The sequence below is a fragment of the Chlorocebus sabaeus genome, chromosome 16 (genome assembly GCF_047675955.1).
Source record: "Chlorocebus sabaeus isolate Y175 chromosome 16, mChlSab1.0.hap1, whole genome shotgun sequence".
NCBI classification, from domain to species: Eukaryota; Metazoa; Chordata; class Mammalia; order Primates; family Cercopithecidae; genus Chlorocebus; species Chlorocebus sabaeus.
Genome location: NC_132919.1, coordinates 33,277,207 through 33,299,126, shown reverse-complemented (window position 1 = coordinate 33,299,126; position 21,920 = coordinate 33,277,207). Strand labels below are relative to the sequence as shown.

Sequence of the window (21,920 nt, the reverse complement as noted above, 5' to 3'; positions counted from 1 at the left end):
GGTAAGCGTCCTTCTGCTAGGCTAGCATAGGGTACTCAGTGACTTCTCCCTAACCAAGTAAGCAGGCCAGCTTGGGGCCCCAGATCCTAGGACTTCGGAAGTCATGACTGGCCATGCTGGCAGATCAAGCCAGTAACAAGGCCAGCCTGTACCTCAAGCGATGCCTTCTAAAACAGTACCACCCCAGTGGGCAGAAACCACCCTGACCTTTGCTCCCTTGGCCATAGAAGGCCCCAAGGACCACCAGGTCAGCTGTGTCGGCCATGGCCCCCTCGTTCAAATAGTCCTTCTTCACTTTCAGCCAGTGCCGCTTCCCAGGCTCATATGTACCCTGAGGTGAAGCAAAAGAGAGACCACAGAGTAGAAAGGCAACCCCATGAAGATGGGTTCACCCCTTCACTGCTACACACCAGATCTAGCCCAGTGCCCCTCCCTCAGGGGAAGAGCCCTCAGGCTCCAGGCACTACAGGAGACACACAAACCAGCCCTCCAGATCCAGGACATATCTGCCCACACCCTGGAAAGGCTTCCCCAGCAGCCACCCCAACCACTGCAGGCTGCCACCGCCATCTCCTGGTCAGGGCTGGAAAGGCTCAGGGGAGAGGGCTGTGAGTGAGTCGACAGGAGAAAGCAAGCAGGGCCACCTTACCTTCACATCCTTCAGCACCAGCCCCTCCAATCCCTCCCGGATCACCCGGGTTATCATGTCAGCCAAGTCCGAAGCTTTCTGAGGGACAAGAGAGATGCTGAAGTTGGTGTGAGAGTGGAGAAGGTGGTGAGGGGGTTGTTCCTTTTCACACACTACTTAAGTGCCCAATGGAAACACCCTTACTTGAATATAAGGGACAAAGGGTTAGAAAGCAGGTTGCTTCTCATTCCAACGAGAGGGCTGCTGTGGCTTTGAAACACAGGGGGCTTACCTAGGAAGGATTTCCATGCCCTACCCTTCTGGGTGAAGACTAGCAGACAACATATACAACAGCCAAATGCAAACATTATCAGGAGGCTCCATAAGACATTAGGATTTATTCTTCCAGTTGCAGTTGACCCAAGGAGTTCTCTGCCCTGCTTTCAAACTTCTAGGACACTGCCTAGCGTAGGGTCTTCACTTACTGTGACTCGCTTCATTTCTGAAAACATGATCCGGTTTGGAATTTCAACCATGTTGTCATGAAGAAACTTCCGCCGCTCACACAGAGGCCTGAGGAGAACAGGAGAGCTGAGGTTAGGCCGGGATCCTCCCACCCTTATTAGGAATTCTGAGGGAGGAAGGGCTACAATGATAAAGCTGCTACTTCAAGAAAGGGTTTGCCATGGATCAAAGACCTCATGTGTAACAGCTCTGCTGTCAAGGGCTGCAAGGGCTCCATCGTGACCGAAGATGGACAATTGTGAGCTGTGGCATAGAGCCAGTTCATAGTTGTAGTTCCTATTTCTACTTCATCAAGCGAGCCAAGGGAGAACTGGCCTCTAGCCCAGATTGTATAAATTCTGGTCCCACTTGAAAAGTGACTCCAACTCTCATTTTTTATCCCCCGCACCCTGCTTTGCCCCAGTCCCAAGGCCAACCCCTGGGTAGGCAGGCTGAGACAAGCCTCGGGACCCAAACCCCAAATCCTACCCCCACCAATTCCTTCCCTCTCTACTTCTTTCTCCTTCCCCGATCAAGGATGTGGCTGCTGCAGGAGGAACGGGGTAGAGATACATTTCTAAGTGAGGAAAGGGCTGATACTGGTTTCTCAGGCACAAGCAAATGGATGCAGCTAAGTCAAGACTGCTCATTCTCTCCAAGATGGTCCCACCCATAGCCTCCCCTATAATCAGGAGCTTCCTGTTGTCAGTCTCTTCTGAAATCAAAACGTTTGAGCTGAAAACCATCTGCCTTATGCCCCCAGGGGTGTCATTGGAGAAATAAACTGAAACCCTGTATGCTCACAGTCTATTTCTCTGCAATAGTCCATTTTGCTTTAGTAGAGAAACTTCTTTGGGGGTTTGGGTTTCTTCTGTGACTTAAGCTCTCAGAGACGAGATGGAGTCAACACGTGGGCTCTTTCTTACACTGAACGGGGAGCAGACCATGTAGCAATTGTGCTTCCTCTCAGCTCCCTCTTGCCATTGCCTTTGGCAAGCTCCTGAGTGCAATCGTATGTGCCAGCTGGTTCCCCGTACCCTCCTTTCCAACCTGAAGCCCCCATCTTCCTCATCGAGGAAATGAAAACAGATTCCTGGCAGTTTCTGGGTTTAAAGATGCTAGCCAACTCACCTGTCCATCAAGCTGACATCATTAAAGTAGATACAATCAAAAACAAACAGGCAGACATTAGCATCCTGGAAGGCTGCTTTCTGTAAGGGAAAATGAGGTAGTATGTATACAAAGAACAAAAGTCACAGAGCATGACAAAATAAGGAGTACCAGTCCACTTCTGGAGGCCCCCTAAGGCACCGAATGAAAAAGTCCTATTTCTGCTCTGAAGCCCCTGGGCCATAAGGGCACTGAGCAGATAGTGCTAAATGGAAACCAACCCAATTATAACTTGGTTCCCAATACCAGTCCCTTTGGAGGAGAAAAGCAAAAGACAAAAAACCAAACCAGAAACAGGTCAGAAGCGAAGAATAAGGCCCACACTAAGTGATATTTCCTTCCTTTTCAGACTGCAGCGTGCATCCACATGTACATACATACTCATTCATTCTTGCACATATGGCCCTGAGGCAGTACCTTGTGCACTCCCAGAGTCCCAAAGGGCAGTGGTTTGCCTGTCTTGTTGTCAATCAGAAGCACCTCAGAATCCAAGATCATGCTGTGTCCCCCAGGAAAAGCCTGGGGGATGTAGTCCTTAAAGTGGGCTACCTGAAAGCAGAAGGGGAGCTTTGGTGAGGGATGACATGGCAGCAGGGACCCCAAACCATGCCATAGAGGGCAAAGCCTGGGCCCCAGATGGGATACAGAACAACATGTGGAAGGCCCAGCTAATGCGCAAAACATATAGCTAGGCCTTGCGAGCCACCTGGACGAGAGGGAGAGGCCATCTGTTTCAGTACTTCTGTCCAGGCCCAGGAAGAGGTCAGCCCATGCTGAGTCACTTTCTATGGGCTGTAGAGAAGGTACAATTTTTGAGGCAAATGGAAGAAACAGAGAGATTAAACCTGTTGGGGGAGGAGGAGGAGGGTGGGTGGGCAGAGATTAGTGCCTACTGTGGAACATGTGTGACTGTCAGGCTGGGGATTGGATTAGGGGAGAACAGACTGCTTGAAAACAGAAAGGTAGAAATGAACCCCCTCAGGTGCAACAAGGAAACTTGAGCAGTGTCTTCTCTGAGCGGGAGCCCTGAACCCACAGCCATCACTACCCAGGATGCTTAGAGCAGGAACAGGAAAGGCCAGCACATCCATGCCATTCCCCTTCAGTCCCTAACCTAGCCCTTTGAGAACCCAAATCACAGGAGAGGCAAGGGATGAGTGAACACTGGGTAAGGGAAAATTAAGGAAAGAACTAAATCTGGAAAAGTGTGCTCAGACTTCTTCCTGGGTCACAGATGGTGTCTATTTAACACCAACCTCACCAGAAGCAGCTCCTCAGTGATTTACAGTGCTTCACAGAACACGTGAACCTGCACTAAAGCTCCACAATGAGGCCACTGCTTAGCCCTCCTCTTGAACATATGAAACAAATGGCCTGCTTTGTTCCCAGTGCTCCAGCAGGAAGGCAAGGCTGAGGTAAGCATAGGGGCCACACAACACGTTCCCCTGAACCCCTGGGGCTCTGAAAAACTGAATCTGGGCTAGGAAAGAAAAGGATAGCAAGGAGAGGAATTCCATCTGCTCACAAGCTACCGGAGCCAGATGTTCCAGCTGCTTTTTCCTGAAGACACCCCCAAAGGTTCACAGTAGCCTTGGGAGTGGAGAAGGGCTAAGGAGTAAGGTTCCAAATGCCACCCCTGATTAGAGCAGGAATTTGGCTCCCAGATGTCCCCATAAGACTGTGTTTACATCAGAATGTAAACTTCATGATGGCCAGAACTTTTGTCCAGTTTTTCCACTGCCATATCCCCACTAGCTATAACAATGGGTAAGCATCTGATAAATAATTCTTGAACAAATTAATGAATGACAGCCCAATAGCCTGTGGTATATAAGCCTCAGTCTAGCTCACAGGAAGCATCTGGGACATGGAAACACAAAAGATACACAGCAACTCACCAAGTGAGCTCACTGTCCCAACCAACATCACTGTGGGCAAAAGAAGTATCACTGTTCCAGGGAGCTCTATCCTCACTAACCCAAGTCAGGGCTCTTTGGCTCTCCCTGCTGAGCAGCCCTTCGTTACTGGAAGACTCCAAAAATGAATAAATCAATTAATTCATTCAACAAATAAAAAAGAAACCCTTATTTTGTACCACAGCTGGAATGGCTATGGGACTCTGGCCCTGAGATTGTTAAGAGGCACAAAGGGGAAAGATGGTCCTGGCGGAAAGGAAGGGACTCATACCTTGTGAGGCAGGACGGGCTTGAGACTGCGGCTGAAGTAGCTGAAGTGGTCTCCATTCTTATGCACTTGGACTCGCTCTCCATCGTACTTGATCTCAGCGAACATGCCATTGGGACATTTCTTCATTGCGTACTCAATGGACTTGCAGGCCTCCGCCTTGGGGTGTGGAAAGCAAAGCCTGGAGACTTTCAATGAGGGGCTGCTAAGCAGCGACAGCCAAAGACCTTGTAATTGGGTTAGTGAGGGCAGGACCTGGGTCTTGGGGACTGACTGCCCATAATTAATGCTCAGGGAAGGCTGTTAGAAGAGGTGATGGGAACGGAAAGGGCTGGACAATGTTGTATTCTGCCTATAAAATAATCACCAGAGCTGACACAGGAGCTCGCCTTTTGAGGAATATGAATGCTATTCATTGTACAACAAGTAAAAGCCCAGTGAAACAAGATTTAATTTTTTTCTCAATAATTCAGGCTCTTGCAGGGCCTCTGGCTTCTTACTAAACACATCAGTTCTCCCAGTAAAAAAGGTCTATGTGAAGCTAAGGTTAAAGAGTGCCGGTGACAGTGAGGCTGGCAGGGTGAGTGATCGGGGGTCCCTACAACAGGGTTTCCAGATACTGGAGCGCTTACTTACATGCCTACCTGTGCTAGCCTAACTCCAACAACAATAGCTACCATTTTGGGAGTACTTCACACACATAATCTCATTTCATCCCTGATGTGACATCCTATGTGACAAATACTGTTTTCATCTTTGGATAACAAAACTGAAGGTTAGAGAGATTAGGTGCTTGCTTAAGTTACACTAACGAATGGCAAGAATGAGATTTGAATCTAGGCCCACCTATAAAACCTGTGTGGTTAACCACTAAGCTATATAACCCATGCCAGTCTTTAAATGACAAACTAAAGAACAGACGCCAGGAGGCATTTTTATAAAAGTCAGAAAGGCCACTACTGCAGGTGGCCACAGTCCCATCTCTGGGATGGAGACCTCACTGTTTTGATGCTGGCTATCCCACATTCCTAGCAGGGAGAGAACACTTCCCTATCTCAAACATAAAACCCTAAACCAAGGTGTTAGCATGACACACAAGACAGTTTCAAAAAAAGCACTGTACATCACTCAAAAATCCAAAGAATCTCACAGTAGGCATGGCACCATATGTGGTGGGCCCTGTCACACAGGAAAACTGATGCTGGAAAGGAAACCCCATTTCTTATGAAATGAGCAGAGGCCCAAGATGATGTCTGCCAAAATCAGCCTTCATTCCTTATGTGTCCTCCCTCTTCCCAAGTCACCCTGTCACAGGAAGCCTGGCTCTGCCACCAACTCTCAGATCTACTTTGCAGTAGGTCACAGAATCTCAGGGGTTACTTAATACATCCATCTGTCTTCAGGTAAGATAACAGATAAACCATTCTAGGGAGATGCCTCAGGCAGTCTCAGACGTCATCCACACAGGAGACTGAAGGACAAGAGAAACTAAATCACTCATCTAAGATTCTACAGCTTCTTGGTGGCACAGCTGGGTCTACGGCTCAGGTCTTTCCACTAGATCTTCTGTTTTCTCCTTTGCCTTCGCTTCCTACTGAGAAATACCCTCTTGCACCTCCCTCTTCCTTCCCCAAACTCCTCCAGTCAATTTGCAAGCACTCTCAACACTCATACCCTATCGGATCTCAGCCCGAAGGATGTGGAGCTTGGAGAGGCTGGAGAGCAGAGGCAGGGCAGCACTCCTCACCAGCATGGGCTGCACGGGTGTCATCAGCGAGGCCTGGACGCTCAGAGCTCGTCTCTGGCCCGGCTCCTTCTCCACCTCCTGAGCATTGTGAAGGACCCGTTCCACCACATCCTGCAGGTTGCGCGAGGCTTTGAAGGCTTCATAGGCATTGGGGTCAAGGGCGTCTAACCTGCCAAGGGGTACAGGAACAAGGAAACAAAACCACTGCCTTTGTTTGACTCCATGGCTTTGGACAGCAATCTGTCCTCACAGGAGAAATCCTCATCTGTAGGGAAGGTGGTGTGTTCTACTGTCTAAAGATTTTTACAAGAGGAGAGAAAACTCTTGGAAAAGTCAGCTCTTTTGAGATACTGTGCCTGTGTGCATGCAGCCTTAGCGAGGGGCTGGAGTAGGCAAGAGACTCATGAACGGATTCCACACTTCAACTGTAATAACTCTCTGAGAAAGGTACTGTTATCTCCATTTTATATAGGAGAAAACGGAGGCAGAGACAGGTCAAGTGACAGATCAGGGTCCCACAGAAAAAAGAAAGTGGAATGGGGATTCAAATCCTGATTGGGACTCAAAAGTCCTGATACCAGTTAGGAACAAACAAAGCTAACAAATGACAGCTCGGGCTGTCAGAGGAGCTGCTACTTACACATGTTTTGCACCTGAGTTCATCTTCAGATCATGTTTGATCAGCCTGATGATGCATTTAAGGTCATTGGCTGTACACCTAGAGGAATGAGGCACATTTAACTTGGTCTTGAAGAGCTCTGGAACCCCAAGGGAACCTTCCCTTCCCAAGAGAGTTCATCTCTCTATGCCCAATCCCCATTGGGCATGGTTTGACGGAGGCAGCTCCCCCACCTGGAGGCAATGTCCTGCAGGGCCTGTTGCTGCTCATCCTCCTTGGTGAGCCTGGACAGCCGCAGAAGGAACTCATCCACCTCCTGGATGGTAAGGAGGCTCTTGGCAGCTGGGGGGAAAGACTTGCTCTGCTCAAAGAAGACTCTGATTGTCTCTGACACGTCACCCTGTCTCCAAAAACCAAAATGCCACTGCTGCAACCCTACGGTGGCCACGTGTATCCCCCAAGACCCAGGACTGAAGATGAATCAAGAAATTTCAATCATAACTCCTATCCCAACTCAACATATCTAGCCCACTTCTTAGAGACACTAGCCCATCCACAATTCCTAGAAGGGGATGGAAACTTGCCATGGTACCGGGGATAGAGTCACGAACAAACCAAAGCTTGGTAAACCCAAGTTACAGGAGAAAACAAGCGAGAAAAAAGAGTACAGAATAAGAGCCCCAGGAGAGACAGAGGGGGCAAGTCTGAAATTCTGACTTTTGAGAACCAGGCCTCTGTGGTTCAGCAGTGGTATGGTTTTCACCCTCAGAAACTTACGAAATTAACAGCTATAGCCTCACATTCAGCTCCCCCAGTAACAAAGGCTTGCTCAAATGGGTTTCAGTTTCCTAAAACAGTATGTGTCCCAACCAGAAAAAAAAAAAAAGGGGCTGCAGGTGCCTGGCTTGGCAAAACCCCACCTGGAATGCAGCCTACCCTCCCTCCCCTTCCTCTGACCTGCTCTAGGTCCCGTGCCATATCATCTGGGTTGCAGTTAAAAATGCGACTGAAAAGCTTCACAATCTGCTTATCATTCAAGTTGTAAACAGTCTTAACGACTCCTGGCAGCAGCAGCTTCACCGTTAGGTACACATCACCGTGGAAACCATCTGGAGATAGAAGAAAGGAACCCTTCTTGAGAAATAGAGCTTAAACACATAAATATATAAACTCAAAGAAGACTGGGCAAGGTGGCTCACACCTGTAATCTCAGTACTTTGGGAGGCTGAGGCAGGAGGACTGTTTGAGCCCCAGAGGTGGAGGTTGCAGTGAACTGAGATTGCACCAGTGCACTCCAGCCTGGGCAACACAGCCACATTTTTTTGTCTCAATAAATAAACAAACAAACTCAAAGAAGCAGACTCCAGGCTGGGCAACATAGCCACATTTTTTTTGTCTCAATAAATAAACAAACAAACTCAAAGAAGCAGAGCCCAAAACATATCTATATATCACTGCCCATGCTCCTATAGTGCCCTGTGCATATTGCTACAGTAGGAGACAGCATGGAGTTCAGAGGCTGGTGGACTGTGTGACTGCCTCGCCTTTAGCCTACAGATGAACTCTTGTTGGACAGAGTGGTTACTTTCACTTCAAGTGCCCAGTGACAAGGACATTACAGATGCTCATTGACAATTTGTTAGATAAATTAAAGAAACAGAGTTGGAAGATTCTATTCCAAGCTGTGTATATGGTTCACAAAAACCTAATTAAATATGTAGGACAGTAAATTTTCTAACTAGTCACATAGGATGGGTTCTCCTGGCCTCCTAGGAGCAGAATAATGGGAGAGGAAGACAGATGCCAAAGTACTCTGAAAAAAACTGGTTACATAATTCGAGGAGTACAGTGCAAAATGCAAATGCGAGGCCCTTTGTTCAGAATTATTAAGAATTTCAAGACAGACTACAGTAAAGCATTAAACCAAGCATGGGACCCTGGGCAACTACACAGCTCACATGCCCTGGAAGGCAGTCATGGCCTTGAGCTCTCTGGAGGAAAGGCCTATTCAGGATGCTCATGCCACACCTCCTGCTGAGCCTTTCCGCAGGAAGTCCTGGATGATCTGGGTCTTCGTGTTGTAGCTAGGATTATCGGCCACCATGGCGCATAACTTTCGAAACTCCCGTAGCAGACAGTCCTTATGCTTGGGGTCACATTTGCTTGAAGACAGACTTCTCTTAGGGGTGGGGCTTGAGGGGGCTTCCCCAGAGTTGTTGGGCTTGGCTGTTGGAGAAACAACAGAGATGAATTCATTCTGCCTTTCTGAGAAGAAAGAAAGGGAAGGAAGGAAATTAACAGATACTCTGCTGGTACTTTAGCTTTATTTACTCTCCCCGAATAGACCTTTGGGGTAGATGTCATTATACCCATCTTACAGATAAAGAAATGGAGGCCAGGTAATTTTCTCAAATCTTACAGCTATTAATTAATGGTAAAGGAGCAATGGCCTCCTTAGACCAAGCAAAACACCAGACTGATGTGCATCTCTTTATGTGAGCACTTCACAAAAGAATAAAGACCGAAGTCATGCCAAGAATGATCAGGACTGGCTGGGCACAGTGGCTCACACCTGTAACCCTAACACTATGGGAGGCCAACGTGGGAGGACTGCTTGACCCCAGGAGTTTGAGACCAGCCTGGGCAACATAGGAAGATTCTGTCTCTAAAAAATAAAAAATAAATAAATAAATAAAGCGGTCAGAAGATTCTCAGAGCAATTGTAAAGCTGACCCCAGAAAAGTTGGCATGAGAAAGGAGTAAGAAATCAAGGCACATGTTAGTCAATGTGAAATTACTGCTATCACAGGTTGTCAGAGCTGGAAGAAGCCTTAAAGATTATCTAGTTCAATGGTCTCTTAGTGATAAGGCGATTGAGGTCTGACAAGAGCAAATGACTTCCTGGCCCACTTCCTTGTTGAAAGAGCCAAGACAAAGACACTTGGCTCAAGCCTGTAATCCCAGCACTTTGGGAGGCCGAGACGGGCGGATCATGAGGTCAGGAGATCGAGACCATCCTGGCTAACACGGTGAAACCCCGTCTCTACTAAAAAATACAAAAAACTAGCCGGGCGAGGTGGCGGGCGCCTGTAGTCCCAGCTACTCAGGAGGCTGAGGCAGGAGAATGGCGGGAACTCGGGAGGCGGAGCTTGCAGTGAGCTGAGATCCGGTCACTGCACTCCAGCCTGGGCGACAGAGCGAGACTCCGTCTCAAAAAAAAAAAAAAAAAAGTCAGATCCCACTAGTACACTCAACATCCCCACCCCTTGCCACTTCAACCTTTCTTTTCTTATTGTCAAAATAAAACCCCACTCCCCAAGGAGCAGTTATAAAAAAAAATATACATTTTTACAAAAGGTGGTCAAGGGGCAGGGCTTTCCTCCAGACGCTTAAAAATAACTATGCGCAACTCATCGATCACTTCGTGACCATTTACAAAGCAAATTTTATTCACAAGCTTGTGGCAGAGCCATTACTAAGCTAACTGCTGTTGTACGCTGCTTCTTGTCTGGGCTTTGTAAATTATAAATCCATCCTTATCTCTGACATGGAATCTAAATACGATTTTAAGAGACAAAATTTCCAAAGTGTCAATGTTCAACCAGGTTGCAAGAACTAAAACACTGTTTCTCTCAACTCCTCTCAAATTCCATCCCCAACACTGGAGCCCTTCCAGAAACATGCTGTCCTTCTCATCACCTGGACTCTTCTCTATCTTTGGCCTACCAGCAAAACAACAAACAAACCAACCTCAGAATTTTAAAATAATAAAAATCCTATAGAGCCAGGCACTGTTTTTGCAACGTTATCTCTTATAGTCCTCATGAGAACACTACGGGGTAGATGAGGCACGGAGATATGATGAAGCTTAAACAAATAAATACACAACCTCAAGGAAGCAGAGGGGAAAGTAATTTATATATTGCTGCCTATGCTCCCATAGCACCCTGTACATAACACTATGGGAGGAGAGGCCACTGCTGCTTCACAGACAGAGGCTGAAGAGAGGTAAGGAGATGCTCAGGGATCTGAGCTGTCAAGGACCAGAACCCAAGTCTTCTGACCTCAGGTCTAGGCTTCTTTCAATCACATAAAATGTCTTGCAATCTCCAAATGACTTCTAAAATAAGGCCAGGTGGTTTGGCTTTATTTATTTTCTTCAACTGAGTCAATCACAAGAATGTCTCCAAACAATAAACGCAGCAACACAGTGTAGTATAAAAGAGCACAGATACTGGAGTCAGACTTCAATGCAAATACTAACTCCACGATAACCCTGAACTTCAACTTTCTCAGTCACAAAAAAGGCCTAATAAAAAGTACTTCCTAAATAAAAGTACTGTCTAGGGTTAACTGAAGAACAAATGAAACTACCCTAGTCCAACGCTGTTTACGTAAGGCCAATAAATGATCCTGACCTTCTCAACTCCCATCTACACCACATGCCCCAGCAAAGTCTTCCTGAATCCCTGTCTATGAAACAGCAATTCCATATTTTATATAAAAGAAACTATATATGTGTGTACACATGTGTGTGCATGTGTGTATTATAGTGAAGAGAAAAGGAAACAACACTTTATTGTTCATCTGTCCTACAAAGAATATACAAATAATAGCCATAGTCCTCCCCTTTAGGAGATGGGATTTGAACCCAGAGCTCACCGATTCCAAAGTCTGCAAGCTTCATCCCTAGGCTGTACTGCCTCCCAACAAATAGCAATATCCTTCAGATCTTTTTTTCCTTCCTTTGTGTTCCATAATGTTCCAGCGTTTTGAACAAACAGTTGTAAGAATCAAGAAGGGAGATCCATGCATGACATCTCCCTTCTTCCATATTTTCATCTCTAGGCATATTCAGGGGTACAATTTCTCAAAATTCCTTCATTATCAAAACACAAGGAAGTAAAAGACAGGTTCTAATAATCTCTGTCTGACCCAGGTAACTATTTCAAGGGGAAAAAGTCTTGACAAAACAAATCTTTCTGCTGCAATAGAGGTTAAAGTACAGAAAAAAACGCTATACAAGTGGAATGCTGGCCAGGCACAGTAGCTCACGCCTGCAATCCCAGCACTTTGGGAAGCTAGGGCAGGTGGATCACCTGAGGTCAGGAGTTCGAGACCAAGCTGGCCAACGTGGTGAAACCCCATCTCTATTGAAAATACAAAAATTAGCCAGGTGTGGTGGCAGGTGCCTGTAATCTCAGCTACTTGGGAGGCTGAGGTGGGAGAATCGCTTGAACCCAGGAGGTGGAGGTTGCAGTGAGCTGAGAATGCACCACTGCACTCCAGCTTGGATGACAGAGCAAGACTTCATCTCAAAAAAACCCCAAAAACCAACCAACAAACAAACATAAAAATCAAGTGGAAGGCTTAGCATTAGCCATTACCTGTTTCTGCTCAGACAGAAGCAAATTATTTATGAGATGAGATAGCACAGAATTTTCACTCTTAGCCAGAATCCTAAGTAGAATACAAAATAAAAGCGGCACTATAACAGCTAAAGTAGCCCTAACCTATCTTACCTGAAAAGCCAGAAAATTTCCGGGGATTGTTATTGGTGACAAATGAGGTGCTTTTCACTGGAGAAGTCACCTGGCCAGTGGTTGTCAACTTAGCCTGGACAACAGCTTTCTTCTTTGGTGTACTTGCTGCCTTAGAAGACAGATCTGTAGGATCACAAAAGAAGATAAAATATCCTTCAGTGAAAGATCTCTGAAAAAACATCCAAAGAATCTATCAACGGCTTCTAGAGCCTTGCCTGTTAAGTCACTACCCTAGCACTAGCCCAAGGATGGCTGGTGGCTGGTAGTTTTTGAGTGGGGGTAGTAGGTAATAGGGTATTACGGGGAGAGGAGGGAAGGATATTCTGGAGACAAAAGATCCAGTTACGATTTACCTCTATTAGTAACTTAAATTTTCATCAACATTCTCCACTTCTTATCCCATATATAAGTCTCCAGAAATAACAATTTGGGGGAAATCAGAAATCATAGTTTGATGGATAAAACTTAGGGAACGCCAACCCCACAGAATTAGCTTCAATTTAGAGATGAACAAAAAGTAAATGAGGATCACGGAGCATGTCAATCTAGCATAGGAAGGAAAATTTCCAGCTGCTTAATTATCTGAGTCATGAACTCTACCTGTATTTCTCTTCCTCCAAATGAGAGATGGGTCAAGAAGTAACAAAGGCTGAGGCCAATAGCTAAGGCAGTGCAAGGTGGGATGGGGAGCCTGAGAATAAAGTATATAGGAAGTAAAGTTTTCCTTCCTGGAAGTCTTTTTTCCTTTCAAAGAACAAGGACAGATACCCATTTTTAGCGCCATTGTTAACTGTCTTCCTACAGTGACCAGAACAAAATTGAAGATATGAACATTATTTTACAGACGCTGAAGGTCAAAGAGGACTAATTGGATTTGGAGGTATTGGCATAAATTCTAAAATATACATATGTAAATATGCGTGTACATGCAAACATGTTATATAGCCATATATAGGTATGAATTTTACATGCATATATTTTCTAGCTCTGTCTGCTGAAAGGGCTTAGAAACAGACACGCCATGGCTGGGTGCTCACACCTGTAATCCCAGCACTTTGGGAGGCCAAGGTGGGTGGATCACTTGAGGTCAGGAGTTCAAGATCAGCCGGACCAACATGGTAAAACCCTGTCTCTACTAAAAACACAAAAATTAGCCGGGTGTGGTGTTATGTGCCTATAGTCCCAGCTACTTGGGAGGCTGAGACAGGAGAATCACTTGAACCTGGAAGGCAGAGGTTGCAGTAAGATAGTGCCACTGCACTCCAGTCTGGGCCACAGAGTAAGACTTTGTCTCAAAAAAAAAAAAAAAGAAAAGAAAGAAAGAAACAGATAGCCCATGACAATGTGGACACATAGCATCCAGGTTTTATTCTTTAATACCATTTCCCACTAACAGAAATCTGTACTCCCCAGAGAAACTGCGAATTTCAGGGCTGGGGAAGGATGCATATAGGATAAGACTAAAAGCATCCTGCTATACCCAAAGTAAAGAAGTATATTTTAAAAAGTAATGAGGGTATACGGGACACAGAGGACAGTGTAAAGGGGTTCCTAATTGGCCCAATATGAGACAATTAAGTATCAAATTAGTTAAGTATAGTAATGAATTATATGCTACAGGAAAAAAGGTAAAAGGATAGTAATCAATACTCTATTCTTCCAAAATATCAATGTCTAAAAGAGAGACTATGGAAATTTTTCAGATTAAAGGATGCCAAAGAAATACAACTAAATGCAACATCCGATGTGATCCTAAACTGGGATTCTATACTGCAGGAAAAAAAGCTATTGAAGGTATGACTCAATCCATTGACAAAACAGTATACAGATGGTAGATTAAAGTATTATATCAAGGACAAATTTTCTGAAGATGATAGCTGTATTATAGTCACATAATGGTCATATATCCTATTCTTAAGGTATATACACTAAAGAATTTTAAAGGGCCATGATGTATGCAACTTATTCTTAAATGGTTTAAAGTGAGTGCACGCAGGTGTGTGTGTGTGTGTGTAAAGAGAGAGAGCACATGAACAAATATGATAAAGCAAATAGAGTAACATGTTAATTGGTAAATATGGGTAAAAGGAATATGAATGTTCTTTGTACTCTTTTTAATCTTGCAACACTTCAGTGAGTTTAAAATTATTTCCAAATAAAACATTAAAGGCCGGGCATGGTGGCTTGCGCCTGTAATCCCAACTGCTTGGGAAGCTGAGTCAGGATGACCTGAGTCTGGTAGTGCAAGACTGCAGTGGGCTATGACTGCGACATTACACACTGGCCTGGGCAACAGAGTGAGACCCCATTTCTTAAAAAACAAAGTTAAAAAAAAGAGAAAGCAAGCAATTGAACTCCTTATCCCTCTTTCTGTCAGCACCAGTAAGATGGGAAAGCAGTGTTCTCTACCTTACCTGCAATGTGCTGGGTTATCTGTTCCTTCTCATTATCTTCCAGCTCTTCCCAGCCTTCCAGCTCTGTGAGGTCCTCGATTTTTTTTGTGGTGGCCCGGGCCCGCTCTAGTTTCTCAAACATGCATTTAATGTGGTACCACTCTTTCATATCACCCCCAGACTCTGAGAAGGGATTGGGCACCACTTTGCCAATTCGGCATATGCCCTTCACAATCTTTTCCTTGCATTTTTTGCAGCCAGCTGTGCCACGCTTGGCATAGTCCACACAGAACCGTTGCTCAGCCATCTCACAGGGGCCACTGCAGAGTCCCACATGCAACCCTGGCAAGAAAACAAGGCAGGTGGCACGTGATCTTAGATGGCTTCCCTGGAATGACAGAACAGGCTTTCTTCTCAGGAAGAGGGGGTGTCCATGAAGCAGATCTGTTTCTGACCACTGGCTGAATTGTCTTACATCAGGCCTGTGATGTTCTCGGAATAGGTACAGTTCTTTTCGGCTGAGTGCACGGAGGGTTTGTGGAAAGGGGATCTTGAAAGCCAAAGACATATAGCTGCATGAAAGGGTAGGAGGCCAAAAAAAAAAAAAAAAAAAAAAAAAAAGATATAAACAAGGAGATAGGCTTCCAATTTTCCAAAGGCCAGCCTCTTATATAATCCATGAGGACTAATCAAACACTTTCCAAAGTATTACATTTATTGTCTACTCTACAGCATGAAAGAGTTCTGATGCAGGAAAAGCCAGCTCACAAAAGGGTGTTCAATTATCTAATGCACACATGTACATCTAGTAAATCACAATGAAGAAAATCCAAATAACATAAAAGCTCTTTTTAGGTCATCAGCAACATATGATACTCATAATAGATGATGACCTTTAAGTATTACAAGATCCTGAAGTTTCTTTTTTTTTTTTGAGGTGGAGTTTCACTCTTGTTGCCCAGGCTGGAGTACAATGGGGCAATCTCAGTTTACCGCAACCTCCTCCTCCGGGGTTCAAATGATACTCCTGCCCCAGCCTCCCAGATAGTTGGGATTACAGGCATGCATCACCAAGCCCGGCTAATTTTTTTTGTATTTTTAGTAGAGACAGGGTTTCTCCATGTTGGTCAGGCTGGTCTACAACTCCCGATCTCAGGTGATCCGCCTGCCTTGGCCTCCCAAAGTGCTGGGATTACAGGCATGAGCCACTGCGCCCGGTCCTGAAGTTTCTTTTTAATCACCAGTAAAAATTACATTATGTTCATGAAGTTTTTATTGTGAAGTTTAACACATACACCATCCTCAGAAATCAAGCCACTATACAGATTTGGAACTGAGTTAGAATCCCTACATTGAGAGACAACTAAGCAGAGCCTGGAATCAGACTGCCTGAGTTCAAATCCTAACTCGGCCACGTACCAGCTGTATAACTTTGATGGGTTACTTACCTCTGTTTCTGAGCTTCCTCATCTGTAAAATGTGACTAATTATGGGACCTAACTCAAATAGCTATTCTAAGAGTAAAACCCTTAAAACAGTTGGGCACACAGCAAGAGCTCTCACTGATTAACATCAGCTCCTATCATGATCGGTGAAGTCGTTATCTTTCAAGAAGAGGCTCCCGATGTGCAATTAACCTGTTTATAATTCAGCAACTTGAACCAGAGAGTGCTGAAGTAACTGGGCAGCAAGACTCACAGGAACTCATAAATCAATCCAAATGGGAAAAGATTATATCAGCATCTTCTTATATTCATGTTTTCTAAAGCATTTTATAGTCCTAGTTTTAAGTATACTGGAATTATGTTGTCCGAACAAGCTGTGAAGCAAAATTGCTATTATGTTAAAAAGCAGGCTTTGCTTACTGTAGTGCAACATGGTGTGAAGGAAAGCTGGTGGACGTGGAATAAGGGATGGGAGTGCAAGTCTGACGGTACAGTTTACCGACTGTTACCTCGGAGAAAACTTAATTTATCTGCATCTGTTTTCTTATTTCTAAAATAGGGTAAAAAATACCTACATCACAGGGTAGTTGGGCAAATTACAAGGAATCCATGAATGCGCTGGTTGTGGGGGAGGGAGGCGGTTCTGAACTCTCTAAAAATGTATACAAAATGTACATTCGAAAATGCACGGATTTTTGGAGGTCTATCACTTTCGTGACATTCACAAAGGGCTATATAATGCTCAAAGTTTAAGAACCACAGAGGTGAGGTGGGTGGAAGTACGGCAGACCCATAAAAGGAGGTCAGAACAAGTGAGTTTCAACACTTTCCCTAGAAGATCAATTTGCAGAGCAACCTCTAGGGCCCCAATTATGAAAGGAGTGGACTTGAGGGGGGCTCGGGAGGCGCTGGGCCACGAGGAGGCACAATGAAGCTTTGAGGAAACCCGTCTGTCCCTCGTTCCGCACCCTCACAACGGCCGCAGCCCAGGGGCCCGAGAGGGAAATCGCTGAGGCCTGGCCGCCGCCGCTTTTCTCGAAGGGCTTCCCGCGCCGCTGTCGGAGAATGGCGGGGACAGTGGGGCGGGCGGAGTAGGCCGCGACCCCCGGCGAGGCAGAAAAGATCGCTCCTCCACCGGGTCCGGGACGCAGGCGGGAAGTGATCAAGGCTCCCAGAGCCCCACCCGAGCGCGCCCGCTTCAGCGCAGGAGGACGCACGCCGGGCGGGGATACGAGAAGGCCCCGTGGGTTCCCCAGGGCGCACGGCCCGGCGCCGGCTTCCCAGCCTCACGCGGCACCGTGGGGGTCCCGGGGAGCCGCGAGCCTCCCCCTGGGCTCCCGGGAGGGCCGCCACGTCACGGAGGGTGTGCCCCGGGGCTCCGCAGGCGGGCGGGGGAGGAGCCGGGGGGCTGGCTCCTCGGCCGCGCCGAGCTCCCCGCCCCGGCCCGCTGCCTTCCCCACGCCGGGCCCCGCCGCGCCGCTCCTCACCTGCCTCTCCAGCTCCGGCGCTCACCGCAGGCCTCGGGACTAGCTCACTACAGGCCGCCGGCAGACCACGACGGTTGGAGCGCCTGTCTCTTTAAATCCGGGTCCTTGAGCTGGAGGCAGCACGCAGGCGCAAGAACCGAGGCCGCGGCCGCGCTACCTGTCCCCGCCCCCGTCTGCCACGTGGATCATAGTCACAGTCTGCCTGCCCTGTGATGTTTGGAAGTAGTTTTCAACCTGCAGTCGCCGCCCGGGAAGCGGAGGTGAGGGGACGTGGTGGCTCCTCGGAACGCAGCCTGGCCTGAACTTCCGAGGATCCCCTTGATTTTCTCATACTGTTAGAGAGGATCTAGTTTTTAAAGATATTGTAATGAGGTCGGGGAAGGCAAAGATTGCGTCAATCTATTTTTTAAATATAATCCCTCTCTTAGTGTCCTGCAGACTGCCTAATAAATAGTATTCAGTAACTTTCATGGAATTGAGACGAGGCACTAAATAGCAGGTAGATATAAAATGTAAAGGAGTGATGGAGGAGAAACTCCTTGATTGTATATCGTTCAAAGTGTATTATCTTAAATCTGAAGCCAGCTCCATGAGAGTTGGGTATGGCGATTTTTACAAGTGTAGCAGCCTGAGGCTAAATGACCTCTTCAGAGTCTAGGAACAGCAAACAATTGGGCCTTGTTAGGTAAGCAAGGAACAGATTCCCGAGAGAATTCTGTGCTGTGTGATGAAGAGTTTCGTCTTTACTCTGTAGAGGATGGAGAGCCATGAAGAGTCTTAGGGAATACTGTTGAAGCTGGATGGGGAGAGACTGAGGCAAGGGAACAAATCAGAAGGTTCTCATAGTGACCCATGTGGGAGATGAAATTCAGCTAGTTGGGGTGGAGAGTAAAGTGTGGTTTTGAAGATCATTTAGAATTTAAATGATCTAAATAAAGTGCTCATTTATGGATAAAATAATAATAATCTGAGTGAGCAGAAAGATAAGGGTACCATCAACTGAAATAGAAAATAGAGAGGCAGAGGAAGTGTTAGGGGCAGAAGGATGAGTTTTGTATTGGGTACATTAAGTTTGGTTAAGTTTAACTGCGATTCTAATGTTCGGAGGGGAGTAAAACCTGTTTTTAATGCGCAGCAGAATGAACCAGGGCTTTGGAATTGGAAGGTCGCTGGAGACTCACGTCCTAGCTATGATAATTGAGTGATCTTGAGCACATGTCTACATTTGCTACATTTTTTTTAAGTCTTCTCAACGGTATCTGTCTTTTTCCAGTGCTGTAATCACTAGCCACAGGTGACTATTGAGCACTTGAATGTTGCATGGAATTGAGATGTGCTATAAGTAAAGAAAATACACACCAAAAAATTCATAGTAAAAAAAGTAAAATATCTCATTAATAATATGTACCACATAATGACATTTAGGCCAACAATGGACCAAATATAATAGGGTGGTCCCACAAGATTATAATGGAACTGAAAAATCCCTGCCATATAGTGACAGCACATTACTCATGTGTTTGTGGAGATGCTGGTGGAAATGAACCTATTGCATTGCCAGTTGTATAAAAGCATAGTACACACAATTATGTACAGTATATAATACTTGATAATAAGGAACAATGTTGCTGGTTTATATATTTAGTATACTATACCTTTTATTGTCATTAAATTAATTAATTAATTAATTTTTGAGACAGTCTCACTGTGTTGCTCAGGCTGGAGTGTGGTGGCGCAATCCCAGCTCACTGCAACCTCCGCCTCCCAGGTTCAAGTGATTCTCCTGCCTCAGCCTCCTGAGTAGCTGGGACTATAGCCACTTGCCACCGCGATGGGCTAATAATTTTTTTTTTTTTTTTTTTTTTTTTGCGACAGAGTTTTGTTCTTGTCTCCCAGGCTGGAGTGCAACGGCAGGATTTCGGCTCATTGCGACCTCTGCCTCCTAGGTTCAAGCAATTCTCCTCCCTCAGCCTCCTGAGTGGCTGAAATTACAGGCATCTGCCACCATGCCCGGCTAATTTTTGTATTTTTAGTAGAGACGGGGTTTCACGATGTTGACCAGGCTGGTCTCGAACTCCTGACCTCAAGTGATCTGCCTGCCTCAGCCTCCCAAAGTGCTGGGATGACAGGCATGAGCCACCATGCTCAGCCTTATTGTTATTTTAGAACATACTACTACTTATTTAAAAAAATAGCTACCTGTAAAACAGCATCAGGTAGGTCCTTTAGGAGGTATTCCAGAAGAAGACATTGTTATCATAGATGACAGCTCCATGCGTGATATTGCCCCTGAAGGCCTTCCAGTAGGACAAGATATAGAGGTGGAGGATGGTGATATTGATGATTCTGACCCTGTGTAGTCTTACTAGGCTAATGTGTGTGTTTGTGTCTTAATTGTTAACAAAAAAGTTTTAAAAGTAAAAGGATTTTTTTTTTTTAATAGGAAAAAGCTTATAGGATAAGGATATAAAGCAAAAATATTGGCTGGGCACAGTGGCTCACATCTCTAATCTTAGCACTTTGGGAGGCTGAGGCAGGAGGAGTTCAAAACCAGCCTGGGCAACATATTTATAAGAAAAAAAATTATTTAAAAAAGAAAAATATTTTTATACGACTGTGCTGTTTGTGAGAGAGAGAGAGAGAGAGTGTGTGTGTGTGTGTGTGTGTGTGTGTGTGTGTGTGTGTTTGAGATAGAGTTTCGCTCTTGTCACCCAGGCTGGAGTGCAATGGCATGATCTCAGTCCACTGCATCCTCTGCCTCTCAAGTTCAAGCGATTCTCCTGCCTCAGCCTCCCAAGTAGCTGGGATGACAGGTGCCCACAACCACACCTGGATAATTTTTTTATATTGTTAGTAGAGATGGGGTTTCGCCATGTTGGCCAGGCTGGTCTCGAACTCCTGACCTCAGGTGATCTGCCCACCTTAGCCTCCCAAAGTGCTGGGATTACAGGTGTGAGCCACTGTGCCCAGCTAAGCTTTTTAATTTTAAAATACTTGATTCTTTTGTAATAACCCTTAGTTTAAAACACAAACAGGGCCCATCGCGGTGGCTCACACCTGTAATCCCAGCACTTTGGAAGACCGAGGCGGGTGGATCACCTGAGGTCAAGAGTTCGAAACCAGCTTGGCCAACATGGTGAAACCCCATCTCTACTAAAAATACAAAAATTAGTCGGGCATGGTGGCATGCACCTGTAATCCTAGCTACTTGGGAGGCTGAGGCAGGAGAATCTCTTGAACCTGGGAGGCAGAGGTTGCAGTGAGCTGAGATTGCGCCACTGCACTGCAGCCTGGGCAACAGAGTGAGACTATCTCAAAAAAAAAAAAAAAAAAAAAGAAAGAAAGAAAAATTAAAAAGCGTATAAAGTAAAAAAGTTAACAGTAAGCTAAGGCTAATTTATTATTGAAAAAAGAAGACAGTGTTAAAGTAAATTTAGTGTTGCCTAAGTATACAGTTTATAAAGTCCAGAGTAAGGTAGAATAATGTGCTAGGCCTTCATATTCCCACACCACTCACTCACTGACCCACCCAGAGCAACTTCTAGTCCTGTAAGCTTCGTTCGTGGTAAGTGCCCTATGTGGTGCACTCTTTTTTCTTTTCTTTTCGAGACGGAGTTTCACTCTTCTTGCCCAAGCTGGAGTGCAATGACGTGATCACAGCTCACTGCAACCTCCGCTTCCCAGGTTCAAGCGGTTCTCCTGCCTCAGCCTCCGGAGTAGCTGGGATTACAGACATGCACCACCACGCCCGGCTAATTTCGTATTTTTAGTAGAGACGAGGTTTCTCCATGTTGGTCAGGCTGGTCTCAAACTCCCGACCTCAGGTGATCCACCCACCTCGGACCATTTTCTTTTATACCTTTGTGTGTGTGTGTGCTGTACTTTGCCCATGTTTAGAGACACAAATACTTACCATTGTGTTACAGTTGCCTACAGTCTTCAGTATAGTAACATGCTGTATGGGTTTATAACCTAGGAGCAATAGGCTATACCATATAGCTTAGGTATGTAGTCGGCCATACCATCTAGGTTCTGTAAGTACACTCTACAATATTCCCATCACCAAATCACTTTACGATGCATTTTGCAGAACGTATCCTGTTGTTAAATGACTCAAGACTGTCCTATCTTTATGTTAATTATTTATTGAAGTGATTTTTTGGATATGTTGTGTTAAATAAAATATATTATTAAGGATCA

The 21,920-nt window shown here is 45.6% G+C and overlaps 2 protein-coding genes across 3 annotated transcripts in view; one reads left to right on the top strand and one right to left on the bottom strand.

Annotated features, from left to right (window-relative positions):
* Window positions 1–17,830, bottom strand: part of LIG3 (DNA ligase 3) — a 27,896-nt gene extending 10,066 nt beyond the window's left edge. For both annotated transcript variants that reach the window (XR_005238500.2, XM_008011019.3), the window contains exons 1-14: window positions 17,721–17,830; window positions 14,810–15,360; window positions 12,375–12,518; window positions 8,881–9,078; window positions 7,810–7,961; window positions 7,086–7,252; window positions 6,874–6,951; window positions 6,234–6,402; window positions 4,490–4,645; window positions 2,720–2,851; window positions 2,264–2,343; window positions 1,114–1,201; window positions 650–727; window positions 208–331 (exon numbers count right to left, since the gene is read on the bottom strand). Coding sequence is in view for 1 of the 2 variants with exons in the window: in XM_008011019.3 (XP_008009210.1) it covers window positions 208–331; window positions 650–727; window positions 1,114–1,201; window positions 2,264–2,343; window positions 2,720–2,851; window positions 4,490–4,645; window positions 6,234–6,402; window positions 6,874–6,951; window positions 7,086–7,252; window positions 7,810–7,961; window positions 8,881–9,078; window positions 12,375–12,518; window positions 14,810–15,356 (2,113 nt within the window). In the remaining variant the exon portion in view is untranslated. The remainder of the gene's footprint in view (window positions 1–207; window positions 332–649; window positions 728–1,113; window positions 1,202–2,263; window positions 2,344–2,719; window positions 2,852–4,489; window positions 4,646–6,233; window positions 6,403–6,873; window positions 6,952–7,085; window positions 7,253–7,809; window positions 7,962–8,880; window positions 9,079–12,374; window positions 12,519–14,809; window positions 15,361–17,720) is intronic.
* LOC140708718 (uncharacterized) lies at window positions 16,592–21,920 on the top strand. The gene is made up of 3 exons (XM_073005408.1): window positions 16,592–16,721; window positions 17,248–17,980; window positions 18,149–21,920. The coding sequence occupies exons 1-2, from the start codon at window positions 16,592–16,594 to the stop codon at window positions 17,931–17,933; spliced, it is 816 nt and encodes a 271-aa protein (XP_072861509.1). The 3' UTR covers window positions 17,934–17,980; window positions 18,149–21,920.

Excerpts from the sequence above, each read along its gene's own strand:
- LOC140708718 (XM_073005408.1), top strand. The coding sequence starts at position 16,592 with ATGTTGTCCGAACAAGCTGTGAAGCAAAATTGCTATTATGTTAAAAAG. Across the intron at positions 16,722-17,247 it reads ATGGGAGTGCAAGTCTGACG|GCCTGGCCGCCGCCGCTTTT; the intron begins GTACAGTTTACC and ends GAAATCGCTGAG.